This window comes from Pygocentrus nattereri, chromosome 1, assembly GCF_015220715.1.
Source record: "Pygocentrus nattereri isolate fPygNat1 chromosome 1, fPygNat1.pri, whole genome shotgun sequence".
In the NCBI taxonomy this organism is placed as follows: Eukaryota; Metazoa; Chordata; class Actinopteri; order Characiformes; family Serrasalmidae; genus Pygocentrus; species Pygocentrus nattereri.
In genome coordinates, this window is record NC_051211.1 from 36,456,804 (window position 1) to 36,471,534 (window position 14,731).

The following is a 14,731-nucleotide window of genomic DNA, read 5'->3' on the forward strand; positions in this document are numbered from 1 at the left end:
TTGTTTTCACTTTTCAAAGAATTTTTCCACACTTCCAAAGTTCTTAGAACTTAGTTGTTTTTTTCTGATTCTCACAATCCAAGTAATCTCTGACCCAGTCAGTGATGTTGAAGCCTGGGGCCTCATTTATAAACTGCACTTGAGTTTCATTCAGAATAGGTTCTTATGATGAGTTATCAGCCTTGGCATATGATGGATTTATGAAAAAAACAGCACTGATGTTTTATGCACACTGACTGTTGCATGCACAGACTGCCATTCATGTGTTCATATTGCTGTTATCGTAAGAAAAAAAATGCAACGTTATGTTTTTCAGTCTTTGACATAATTTGAAAACATCTGTTATGCTTTTACATTGTTTGTAAATTTCATGGTAAATGGATGAAAAGAAATGACCCAAAATGACTTGGGGGAAAAAGTCTGGTTCCATTGGCTTTCATTGAAAGCTAAGTAGGTTTTTTCCTTTTCCTGTAAAGTTATCATTTTGGTGATACAGCAGTTTCTTCTGAAAACAGCTATATTTCAGGTTGTACACTTGCTTTCACCTGTGCACATTTTTACATCATTTTTTCACATCTGATTAAAGTGGAGCTTGATTTATCTCTCAAAGTTGAAAACCTTGAGTACTCTTTATCAGTGAGTGACCATTGTGGTGGCCTTCCAGGTCTTGTATGGTTGTTAAGTGGCCCGTTTTCTCTGTATCATTTAACCCCTTAAAATCCCAGCCTTATTACACACTTAGACTTATTATTCAGTAACTACAGGGGCTGCAAACTGGTTGAGCTGGTTTTAGGTAGAAGTGTGTAATATAACTTTTGGTTCTGCCGACAGGTCCTGGCCTTTTTAAGGGGTCAAGTTCAGTTTCAGTTTTGGAATCGCGTGTTTGTTCACCACTTTTTTTCCTGTTCCTTTCACTGTTAAGATCCTTATGCAAGTGGCATATACCTGTGTGTCACATGGAATAGGAGAAAGTATGGGCTTAATACAGGGTAGCAAATATCATTGACTTTTTAACATAAATACAATATGTCAGTCGCTTGTATTCCCATTGCAGAGTCATCTGTGACTTTTCACAGCATTTAGATAGATATTTCCTTTTCATCATTTGTGTTTTTAGTTACTGATTTATGTGTCTGAGTCACAGAATTCACACCTATATTATTTTAATCAGCCTCCTGGTGTCTGTGATGGAGCACAATTTTAAAGCATATAAATAACTCTCAGCAAGAACTAGCCAGGCTACAGTACAGCCTCCATATGGCAGGGGTAGTTTTAACACAGTGCTACAACTGAGACCCCCAAAATAAACAAAAATATATAAATTCAAAACTTTTTTTTTCAATTTTTTTATTTACATATTTGTTAAAACTAATGACAAACACAGATGTCATGAGAATAAATATATTTCAGTTTTATTATACACTCTCAGGAAAAAAAAACTGTCACTGAGGCAGTACCCCTCTTGTCACCGTGGTATTACCCTTAGTACCTTTAGTCAGGGAACATAATTGTACCAGACATATTGAAATTATATTTTCTAAGTTGTATTTACTCCACACACCCTGTCTCATCTCCAGCCTTTTATTTTATTGTTCTGTTTTAAAACATTAGGTTACGAAAAGGTACAAAAACATACTTTTCCTCTGGGTAAAAATGATTTTAAGTTGACAATTGTGACTTAAAACCACTGTTGTACCTTTGAGGTTACATTTACATTGTTTGCACCTTGATGTGCAAACCTGTGCCTGCATAGAACCTGTATTTCTAATAGTGTACTAATATTTGCTGTTCAACTATTTTAGGTAACCACATTTATTTTGATGCAGAGATTTTTATGTAGTAATGCATAGTGCTTGTCTGCACTATGATAATTTTTTACAAATGTTTGTATCACTGTAACATACTGTACATACTAGTTTTTATAGTATTTTTTATAGTACATATGTACTTGACCTGCATACATACAGACATTCATATTTTGCATATGTACAAAACTCCTCAGCTCCTCACATGGGCTCACCTTGGCTGTTTTTTGTTATTGTTTTTTATTCTCTTTATTGTATTTTATTTTACTTTTGCCTTGGTTTAATACTTGTTAATAGTCTGTGTGCGGTCTGGTCTGTTTAGTATGTTACATGTCATACATGTCCACTCACCAAACAAATTTCTTGTATGTGTAAAATTCCTGGCAAAATAAAGAGATTCTGATTCTGATGTATTTGGGTTGGAAACAATCAACATAGAATTGTGTTGAATTACTTTACCAGACTTTTTAGCAACTGTTACAACTTGCATCTGAGTCTGGTTTAGGTTATGTATGAAAAAACTGAATCTTGCGTTGTGTCCCACTCTCTCCTGCACCTCTACCACGCAGAGTAAAGTTCTAAAACTTTTTTATACTACTCCACTATGTAATTATATGCTGTCTCCTCTCTGCTGTGTCTCGGAGGCAGCTGTCAGCATGATCCGGGCAGGTATTAAACTACGATCTTCGGCCGAGTCTCAGCTGCAGCTGTACCGGCCTCCATCTCTCAGTCTTATTACCCATAACTCCTGGCAGCACACCTGCATTCATATATAACTTGCCTCCATTACACACACTTAGATTGTGGGGGCCGTAGTGGAGCAGGAGCCGGAGCTAAACCCCTGTTTATTGAGCTGTCATCTTCTATTGAGTAGGAATAGATGTGGCATTACGAGGAGTGCTGGGACCATTCTGTTTCTCTCTCTCTCTCTCTCTCTCTCTCTCTCTCTCTCTCTCTCTCTCTCTCTCTCTCTCTCTCTCTCTCTCTCTCTCTCTCTCTCTCTCTCTCTCTCTCTCTCTCTCTCTCTCTCTCTCTCTCTCTCTCTCTCTCTCTCTCTCTCTGCCCTGCCTCTGTCTCCTGGATGTATATCTTTTCCCTGGGCTCTTTTTATTCTGCTTTCAATTGGTCATCAGCTGCAACATGCACAGGTGGCGATTGTTTTCCATCTCAGTTGCTGGAGGCAACAAGAGGGAAATGCATGGAGGGATAGTGAAAACAGTAGCGATGCAGAGTGTGAGTCAGAGGTAGATGAAGATGAATGTGTTTATTTGTGCATGTGTGAAAGACAGCTGAAGAATCGATAGATCTTTGGCCTTTCAATGATGACAATTCATATGCAATTTTTTTAGTAAACAACTCAAAACGTCAAGAAAGAAAGATTTCTTATTTATGTTGACTGACTAACAGTACTGCACAAAAGTACAAAAAAAAAGAACAAGAATTTCAGTTTGAACTTAGAAGAGCTTAGTTAGAAGAACTCAGGTTTGGTTCTGTAATTCCAGTGTGTAATCCTCACAGAAATATACTATATATTCACACAAATATGTTCCCCAGTGGACTTTAAAGCCAGATTTTGAAACCTGTTGCCCAAAATCACTTGTTGGTTTGAGCTGCCTAATTATATGTGTCCGTGTGTGTGCAGTGAGTTCTGGTTTTGAGAGAGAGAGAGAGAGAGAGAGAGAGAGAGAGAGAGAGGGTGTGTGTGTATGTGGACTGACGACGCTTAGGACTCCCAGGGGAGTGTGTTATAAAACAACACAGCATGCAGCTCCTCCGCCTTCTCTCTTTATCTCTCTCTCTCTCTCTCTCTCTCTCTCTCTCTCCTTCTCTTTCTCCCTGTCTCTGTCTTTCTCTCTGGCTTTCTCTCTCTGTCTCTCTATTTCTCTTTCTCACGCTCTCTCTCTTTGTTGCAGTGCTCTTTGGTATTTCATTTAACTTGTCTTATATATTACTGTAAAACATTATCACCTGTATGTAAAGCACTTTAAGCTGCCACTAATATGAAAAGAGCTCTATAAATAAAAAAGTATTATTATTATTATTATTATTGTTATTATTATTATTACAAATCTGGTAGAAATATGAAAAGTACTGCATTTCTAGTATTTCTTACTGCAAAATGTGCCACCTGAGCACAACCCAGTAAAGCGCTTGAGGTCAAAACAAACACTGACATGAATAGGTTTCCTGGAACATGTCATGAGTAAGACATATGCTATATGTAGGGCTTTTAGTTAGTCAGTGTCACTTTTTTGTCAATCACTCAGCTGAGTATATCCACTAGCACGCTTTTGTTTCTTTGTTTGTTTGTTTTTCTGAGAAACAATACGTGGCATGGCAGCCCTGCTGGATAGGAGAGTGTGCAGTCACAGTAAATTAGTTCCCCCGAGCGGTCTTAGTGTGAAGGCTCAATATAGCATCTTTAAATGTGAATACTTTTTTAATTTAAAGGTAGTTTTTGTCTCCATATTTACAGGTTGACACTGTATCCATACATGCACTTTCACAGTTTCTCACAGCTATTTTTGACACTACAGCCACTGCCTCCATCTGCTTCAGACCAGTCTCACTTCACGCTCTGCCATGTATATCAGTTGAAGTTTTTTTTAATGAACTAATTTCACTAGCTTCACTAATATTTTCTTCCTAGCTGTGGCCCTGATCTAGGCCTGGTAGTATTTGTTGGGTGTATGTGAATCCAGCATTCTGTTTACTGTGTACAGTTGCTGTTGTTTTGTAATAGAGCATAAACAATAGAAAACATCCCATGATGACTGCAATGCTGTAACACTATAGCCTGATGATGTGTTACTGTAGTAGTACATAGATTGCTTGGAAATCTACCAAGTTGTCCTACACACTTTTTTTTCACAGGCCTAACCAAACATGAAATTTTTACTTTGCCTCAGATATACAGTCAGTTTTGGAGAAAAATAACACATCTTTTACATTATTGCCATGTTTTTGTTATTGTTTGGCCTCAAAGCAAACAGAAAAAAAGTCTTGACTTCAATTATATTCTGCTTTGGCAGTCGAATATATGTAATATAATAAGAAACTATGGTAAGTATTAGGGGTGGGAATCTTTAGGCACCTCACGATTCGATTCGATTACGATTCAGAGGGCCGCGATGCGATCATAAAACAATTATATGCAACTTTTTTTTCTATACAGGATCTTTTTTCTCTCACTGTGTGACGACTTGGTACTTTTAAAGCAAAGTATTTGTAATGAATATACTTAATGAATAATGAATTTACTTCCAATATCTTTTATTAATAAATCAAATGGAAGTGATGTGGTAGGTGAACTGGAAGACTCTCATTCATTGCTGTTGTTTGGAGCTCATTAGACGCTGCTACCACTCATCTGCGATAAAATGCTCTGTTACGGTGAAATAAGGTCCAGTGATGATGGGTGTCCACTCAGCATGTTATTGCCGTCCTGCCCGTTTTCTGTAGTGATTTTATAAATCTGGATTTGGTCTCATTGTAGAGAGTCAGAGGTCCCTGTTTCAGTAAAATGTCTGTGAGACGGGACGCGTGCAACATTGTGAGAAAGCCCTGTTTTGAGTGTATAGGAGACTGAATAAGAGACTTATTTGCATTTATAAGCACCTTAGTTGGTTTCCTGGAACGTTAAATCTGCAAAGAGAGACTGTCAAACACTAAAAAGTTGTGAAGATGAAGTCGCTTCTTTTTTTAATTTTCCCGTTCCACCGTAAATGGTGCCGTATTTGCATTCGCCGCCTCAGTCAGAATTTAAGGTGGAACGGAAAAATTCGAACAAAAAGCTGGAGAATAAGAAGCGACTTCAGCCTCATAAAACAGCCGAACAATGAGAGACATTTTACAATTCCTGAGGAAAAGTTTTCTGGTTGAGACGGGAGGAAAGCGGCTATAGCTGAGCTGAAGCTTCAAGCAGAGCAAAGTAAGTCTGTTTTCGTTAATATTGTTTAGCCTGTACTAGGACATCAACACACACTGAGACATACTGGGCATTAAATGTTTGTGGCCCAAGGTGGTCTGATTTTTGTTTAAAGGACAAAATGTCTCTTCTAAACATCTGGGTTGTGACTCCTGACCGAACCTGGCTTTAGTGCAGAGCCGGTCGGATTTCTCACTCATCCATGTGTTTCTGTTATGTGCCGCCGCAGACTGTCCAGTCTGCACTTACCCACTTCCAGGTTCCGCCTTTTACATCGCAACAACATTACGTTATAAATTGAAATTTAGAAAATACATTTTTGACATTTATGAATCGATACAGAATTGTTCACGTCCGCATTGTGATGCATCTAAGAATAGATTTTTCCCGCATCCCTAATAAGTGTGTAATTACGTAATTAACAGTAGAACATCACAGAACGACAGTGATGGCTTTAGACTTATAAAGGTAGTCTTTTTGGTGTTTTGCAGAGGGAGAACGTATAAGTCATGATGTATCATCAAATCAAATCAAATTTATTTCTATAGCACTTTTTACAACGGATGTTGTCACAAAGCAGCTTTACAGAATTTCAGAAACGAAAAAGTTTCAAGAGAACTGTAAGAATGTACAGAAACCCCCCGGTGGGCAAGCCAGGGGCAACAGTGGCAAGGAAAAACTCCCTCAGAACTGAGGAAGAAACCTTGGGAGGAACCAGGCTCACCAGTGGGGACCCATCCTCCTCTGGTCAAACTACCTACAAGTGATTATATTACTAATATTAACAGCAGTAATATTGGTATTAGATGTACACACAGGAGTACTTGTTTTTGCCTTCTCAGAGCCCTGAGGCTGGAGGCCACAGTCTTAGCATATGGCAGATGCGTGAAGAGGTCATGATGGACATATCAGAACAAGTTCAATGCATGTTCACACATACTAGCCCTGCCCCACCCTGCCCCTTATTCATTTTCTGTTACCGTGTTTACCAACCAACACACATGTACTAAAACCACAGGTGCTGGTTGCAACACTTCCTACTACAATACTCACCCTTTTCTCTCTCTTCTTTTTCTTTTGTATCTGTCTCTTTGTGTCTGTTGTTCTCATCTGGCAGCACCTGACCTCTTAGCAGGAGATTATATTTGTGTATGTGTTGTGAATTTTTAGGAAAACCAGACGCTTTACTAACCTACAGGACCAGCAATATGATCCTGACTTGGTAAAGAGCTTTTTAAAAGCTCTTATAGGCTTAAAAATTCTTATTTCCCATTAAGTTACTTTTTTGGTGATACTTGTTTTTTCTGGACAGCAACAATATATTAAATATGGGAAATATTATTACGAATAAGTAGACATTTTTACAAATTTGGAAAAGAAGTAAACAATTTCTGCAACTAACTACTTTTTATAAGTAACTATTTTTTAATTTTTAATTCACAATAGCCTTTGATCTGATAGCTGAAAGGTAGAAAAAAGCATGGACCCTGTGGAGAAATTTGGACTAAGTCAGTACTCAGTAAATCCCTCTCTGGCAGATATGAGAGCTTGGAAGTGTTTTTTAGTGATGTTCAAGTCAGTCAGGCAACTGTGTGGGTTGTACCAAAACCGCTTCAACTTGTATTTCTCAAAATAGTCTATGGTGGATTTTAATGTACTGGATTATTGTGCTGCTGTATGATCGAGGTCTTTTCAGTTTCTTGATTGACTGACTTCCAGAATCTCCTGATATTTAGTGGAATTCATTCTTCCATCTACATGCGCAGTGTTTTCTGTGCAACCGGCTGCCACAAAAACCCTCCACACCTGTCCTTAACAGTTGGTAAGGTGCTCTTTTCATCAAATGCTGAACATATGGGATGTCTTAATACATATAGGTACTTTCATGTATATAATGCTTATGGGACATATTACCCCATGTCCTGACTAGGTTTAAAATAAGTGTGTATCTGTGTGTGTGTGTCTGTGTAAATGCATAATTCAGCAGTCCCATAGGCAGCTAGGCCACCCATAGCCTCCTAAAAAAAGCCCAGCACTCATGCACAGAGATCACCACACACACTCCACCACACACTCCTCCTACTGTCCTTGCTCAGGGTCCACTTCATGATCCCAATCCCCCCCACCCCCACCCCCCAGCCTTTCCTTCTTCTTTTTTTTTTTTTTTTTACCTCTTAGCCACCTCTAAGTATGATTGCATTATATGTATGTGTGGCACTATACAAGTAAAGCTCATTATTGTTAGTGTTATTAAACAGTTTAATCAAAATGTTGAAGGCCAGCCTTTAACCATCTCACATTATGGATTCAGCAATGTGAATATCACCAGTATTACAATCATGATGTGCTGTTTTCCACATATTGTGCAATGATTGCTCTTTATGATCTTGTGAGCATGGAAGCCACAATAATAACAACAAGAAATAACAGAGGCAAGCTTCAGCATGTTTGTTACCAAACTGGTTTAGCCCTTAATTTGTAACACTGAATTAATGTATTCCCAAAGAGAATTATTTACAGCAGTGATGCAGAATAATTTAGTTGTTATTCTCTTTAGTGTCTGAATTTTGAATTTTCAAAAAAAAACAAAATGCTTTTTTTCAGCATGTTTGGGTGTATTCAGGCAGTAATGGTCCAGGGAAAATGAGGCCTCGCGCTTTCCCTCAGACACATATTTACACACAGTATTACTGAGTGTGTGTGTAACTGCTGTAACCTTGGTAATGAGGGTGCTATAACGAGAGGAGACAGCTCTGTACTTAAGGCATCAGTCTGGCCTGCTCTGTGTCCCAGCAAAACCCAGCCACACATACACAGTCTTATCCATCCTCTTCATCTTCTCCTCCTGGCATCACTGATATCTGAGCTGCAAAGGAAGATATACACATTCAGACACACATAGAAAGGAACTTTATCACATTTCCAAGGAAAGATTTATATTTGTGTAACATGCTTTCACATCTTTAGCCAGGCACATTTTATTAAAGGTTCTCAAATGTACTGTGCACAACAAACTCCTTATCATTCACATATGAAAACTAAACTGCAAATACAGTCCATTTAAAATTCATTGTTTTTGTGATGTCACAACAACCAACACATTTACTTGTATCCACCTATTCAGCCTACATCAGTTTAGCCCCACCCATTCACAAAGAAGTGTTTACACCTGACTGCTTTTGTAATATGACCATAAAATAGGTCTACATTCAAGTTCTCTAGTGTGACTAAGGGGAAAGATTACTCTGATGTTCCTGTGCGGCTCTGCTGTAGATCTGTATGCAAGTTCCCCAGAGTGACAAATAACAGAGGTTGCACCAGTCTTACAGTGTACTTGTAAAAAAGACCTCAATTCTAATTCTCTAGTTAGCCTAAACCGAAAGTTGCACCTGTTTTACACTGTTACTATGGAAGTGTTAAGAATAGGCTCATATAAGTCTTTCCATGGTACTTACATTAGGTCTATATTCAAGTTTCTCTGGTATGTTCAAATTGCACCAATTTCAGTGTTACTATAGAGCTACAGCAGTATACATCAGCTCTACACACTTAATCAAGATGGTTCTTCATGGTTTTTTTTTTGGAGAATATGTTGTAAATTGTTCTCTGCAGAACCTTTTTGAAAGTGGTGCTATACACTCTTAAAATGATGGTTCTTCAAGAGTTCTTTAGTAAAGAAAATGAGATATATTGAACCATGAACACTCAAAAAACCCTTTGTGTGATTACAAGGTTCTTTTCATTGTGACAGGTTCTTCAGATTAATGTACAATGTGCTATAGATGGTTCTATATAAAACCTTTTTGAAAGGGCTGCTAGAAACTCTTAAAAATGATGGTTCTTCAAGGGTTTTTAGTGAAGAAAAAAATGGTTCTATTTCGAACCACGAACACTCACAAACCCTTTTTGTGATTAAAGGTTTCTTTGCATCGTGAAAGGGTTCTTCATATTCATGGAGAATGTGCTGAAGATGGTTCTATATAGCACCAAAAAAGGTATTCTTTTAATGTTATAATGTCAAGCTTGTAGCAATAGGAGAACCCTTTTTGATGTTATACAGAACGCTTGTCAAAACAGTTCTATACAGAACCATATAAAACATATTCTTCATCAATCTGAAGACCATTTTCACAATGCATGATGTAAAGGGTTCTTGGTTCTATATAGAACCATTTTCTTTAATAAAGGACGCTTGAAGAACCATCTGTTTTAGGTGTGCATAGCATCAAAAGCTTGATATTGTAAAAATAGCAGAACTCTTTTTGAAGATATACAGATTTCTTTTCAAAACAATTCTATATACAACCATCTACAGCACATTCTCAAACAATCTAAAGAACCCTTTCATGATTCACACAAACCTTTAACCATGCAAGGGTTCTTTGAGTGTTTATGGTTCTATATAGAACCATTTTCTGGTTTGGTTTCTTCAAGTTCTCTAGTGTGTCCAACAGCAGTGTAAGTGTACAGTAGTAATTTGTGCAAGTTCTGTCGTGTTACCAGAGAGAAGGTTGCACCAATCTTGCAGTGTTACCATAGAACTACACCAGTATACGGTAGTTATATATATCGCTGCTGTCGGAACGAAACCTCAAAACTACATTTTTGTAATTTTTAAATTTTTGACATAATCTGAAAATGCCTGTTACTCTTTACATTGTGTGTAAATTTAATAATGAATGGACCAAAAGAAACAGCCTGAAATTACTTGGAAAAAAGTCTGGTCCCATTGACTTACATTAAGAGTAAAATGTGTTTTTTCCTTCTCTTGTGAAGTTACTATTTTGGAGATACAAGGTTTTGATCCAACAGCAACGATATCTAAATTAACTTACAGTGTATACAGTATGTCTATATCCAAGTTCTCTTGTGTGACCAAGACAAAAAGTTACAACAATCTTGGGGTGTTACTGTATTTTATCCAAGTTCAGAAAGCAAAATTTAGACCAATTTTGCAACACAACTCTGCAATAATTTTGTTCTGAACTCCTGTAGCATTACCAGAGAGTAGGTTGCACCAATCTTGCAGGGTTTCTTGTAGAACTATACCAGTATGCAGTAGTTCCACATCTAAATTCTCTTCCAGTGTTATTATACAATATGTCTACATCCATTCTCTTGTGTGACAAAAAGTTATCCTTCAGTGTTATTGTATATTAACTCTGTATCCAAGTTCTGAAAGCAAACACATTGTGTATTTACAGTAGTTCTGCTCTGTAGAGGACATTACCAGAGATCGATCTTGCCTTGTTACTGTTGCCAGTATAGTGACTGAATATCACAGCTGAGCATGGCCTACAAAGACACGTCTTCTGCATTCCAAAACTGTGTGGTTCGACTGCACACACCATGTAGTCAGATGATGATTCGGTGTTATTTCAGCTAAATATTATAGTTTGCTCTATTGTCCTCTACACATTTGTTTAACTGGCTGCCACCTATTATTTGATCTGTTCATTTTCCACACAGGCAGGTACAGCTCATCTCTGTCAGGGGACAGCTATATAGAATCCTGATATTACTTTGAGCCTGCGGGCTCTTACCTGTTATTATTATGTGCAGAAGGCCAAGGCATGTCTGAAATAAATGCACTCTTCTCTTCCTTTCTTTGTTCTACAGGACTCAGATTAATTTCACTGTGGCGATTGATTTCACCGCCTCAAATGGTGAGTGCAGCGGTCAACAGGTGGCTACTGGGAAATATTGAAATGTATGCAAATGAGGCACAAAGAACAAGCTGTGATGGCCCTCCTCTAATATAATGAGCAAGGTGTAATGTTGTAAAGAGCTGTGATCACTGTCATTATGAGGAAGGGCCCGGCTTTCAAATCCATTCATGGTGGCACAGGGAGCACCAGTGAGTTCAATGCCACTTTTATTAGACACACGTCAGGGAAATTATGGTGTATCTTTCAGTAGTGTGGCCTCCAGGTTCAAATAGTCAAATCCAGCAGAGCCGGGAAAGGCTGTAACTCTGCAGAGTGAAATTCCAGTCTAAATTTAAGTTAGAGTTTTTTACGTGTTTCACCATATCATTGTTGATGTATATAAGAGTTTCACAAGTTGTGTAGTTTCCAGGTGATCAACAAGTCAGTGGTAATGAACTTCTAAGACAGAAAAAGCTGCACTTAATTGCTTTGGAATTATAAGACATGTACAGTGTACAGTGTTATATAGCATCTACCATATTTGTGTAAAATTAGAAGTAACTAATAATGAAAGTGTTTTCATATGTACACCATGTATACTTTCAGTATTGTAATCAAACCAAATACACATGCATGTATGAAGAATTTATCTTGGTGAAACTATGCTTGCATAACTGGCAAAAGACAACACATAGTAAATATATAAATACAAATATATACCGCATATGCCCACAAAGAATGTCATAAAGTGTACATGTAAAGTAATAAAAATAAATGTATAGGGTAGTTAAAACACTATAGGTTGGGAAGGGCGATTATAACAGGGCAAATATGGTATGTTTGTGCTACAGCAGTGTAATATATGCTGCTGCATGGTAGACATGCCATAAATATCAATGTGTGTGAAGTAAGACATGACAAAAGCGCTATTCAAGATGTTCTAAAGGCTTTCCTTTGTAGGCTAGTCTTTAAAGTAATGTTTTCTACTTGACTCAGTTGTGTTTATAATTGGTATATGAATGAAATTTATTAGATTAGCACAATTTCATCTTTCAGTTTACTTCATTTTGGCAGTAGCTATTTTTTAATTTATTATTCATTATTATATATAATTATGCACATATTTATTTTTCTTCAGTGAGAGGTGAAAATGGGGTCTTGAACCTTAACTGGTATTTTTTTTCTTTGTGGTTTCTAGGCAACCCTGCCCAGCCAACCTCTCTGCACTACATGAGTCCATACCAGCTCAACGCCTACGCCATGGCACTCAAAGCTGTAGGTGAAATAATTCAGGACTATGACAGTGACAAGATGTTTCCAGCATTGGGCTTTGGTGCCAAACTGCCACCTGACGGGAGAGTGTCCCACGAGTTTGCCCTGGTAAGTGACCACACAAAACCATATGAAGATACTTAGTAGGTGATGCACAGTATATTGTTTATCTAGCAACCTAAGGCCTGTATCTGTTTCTGACACTGCCAACCCCTCACCCACCTCAGTGACCCATCAGAAAGGGTGCCTGTGGAAAGTGACCTGTATGTGTTTCTCTGTAACCTTAGATTCACTTTCTTTCCTCCTCAAGTATTTTTTTAAATTCTGTGCTGCAAGAACATCCAAAGACTCAGTGTTGCCTAATAAGCCAAGTCTACAACTGACTGTGCAATTATGATATTATATTGTATGATATATAAATATGTAATCACAGCAGCTGCCTACATAAATGTGATACATAAAAGATAAGGAATAAATTATTAAAGTGGTACTTTATACTCTTTCTGCTTCTGGAACTTGTAAAATTCAAAGACAGATCCGACCCTCAGCTCTGACATGCTCTACTTTGTGTGGAGAACAGTTTTGCAAACTGAAATGAAACATTTAAAAACTCGAAAACAGCCTTTCCGCTATTTTTATTAGGCCAATTATTATTATTTTTTTTTTTTGGGGGGGGGGGTTTGTAAAATACTGTCTCTTGTAAACATGTTCATAAATGCAGTACATGTCAATTTGGATATAAGTGGCTATTTATCTCAGAGATTGGGCTAATTATTGCATTCAGACTTCTAAAATACAGTAAAATCATATACATTTTGGACAACATGAATATAATTGTCTGTTTATCACAGAGTTTGGAGCCATTTAACATTGGTAGATTTTTAAAATTCAGTTCAGTTCCTAAAATATGTTTATAAATACAGTATTTTTTATAGCATGAACATAATAGGTTGTTTATCACATAGAGTTTTACTAGGCTTCTGAGATTGTGGGCAGTATCATCCACACAAGCCCCCCTAGCCATCACTGATTGGGAAGGTCCATAAATCATTATAGAAGGTCATCTAGCGAGAGACACTTTCCAAGCCCATCATTAAAGGTAATGTAGTCATGCCACAGAGAAGCCTGCCTTTAAGCTAACTTGGTGAGGTTTGGTAGTTTTCGATGTAGGTTTAATAAATTGTGCACTTTTTTATGTTTTATTTCACATATTAAACTCAGCAAGAAAATTCAAATACACTAGAATTCACAGATGAATTTCATGTTTAAGTGTGTTTTCTGTAGATTATTCACTTATTGTCACAACAAAACATAAAAAAGCACACAGTGTCACTGATGAATGAAGCACCAAAATCTACTAACTTCCGAATACACCCCCTTGTGGAGAATCATTAGCCTGCTAAATTTGATTGAGCGAGTTAGTCACTAGTTAGTCAGCTTTAGGTCTGTGAGGTGCTTCCCACTTAAAAAAACAAGACAACATATCAGGACTTATATATGACATGGACTACAAATGAAAGGAAAACAAATATCACAAAGCAAATCTGATTTACTTCAGCATCTTAAAGCTACAGAAGGCACACTTTTGACATTTAGGATTTTTTGGATTAGGATTTTGACATTGGAATTTATCAGTGATTGATGAGACTTGTCAGTTGACTCAAGCCTCGATTTGGGGTCGATTATTTAGTTTGTAGATTTTTCAAGTACAGTTCAGTTGTTTATATATGTAAGTTTTTTGATAGCAGGCACGTAATTGGCTATTCATCACTGAGGATTGGGCCAGTTATTGCTTTTGTAAAGTACAACTCATTTATTAAAAGTTGTTTAATGAGGTATTTTAGCAGTAATTACATAATCAGAAAAAAATCAGATTTCTTTTTTTTTTGGGGGGGGGGGGGGGGTATTTTTTTACCTTAATTATGAAAATCTATCTCCTTTCCCATTTGTACGAAAAGTATTGTGAACAAGTGGGTCTTTAATAGCGAAAAACTTCTGCTTTATATTTCTGGCTGCTTAGTCTCCTGCTGCTGAAGCAATGATTGCTTACTGCATTGTGGCTGAGTTTGTTTGTTTGT

The 14,731-nt window shown here is 37.4% G+C and overlaps 1 protein-coding gene across 2 annotated transcripts in view; it reads left to right on the forward strand.

The window, feature by feature from the left end:
• LOC108427072 (copine-8) overlaps nucleotides 1-14,731 on the forward strand; it is a 176,206-nt gene that overhangs the window by 135,108 nt on the left and 26,367 nt on the right. For both annotated transcript variants that reach the window (XM_017697002.2, XM_017697003.2), the window contains 2 exons: nucleotides 11,353-11,399; nucleotides 12,580-12,761. In XM_017697002.2, the coding sequence (XP_017552491.1) occupies nucleotides 11,353-11,399; nucleotides 12,580-12,761 (229 nt within the window). The remainder of the gene's footprint in view (nucleotides 1-11,352; nucleotides 11,400-12,579; nucleotides 12,762-14,731) is intronic.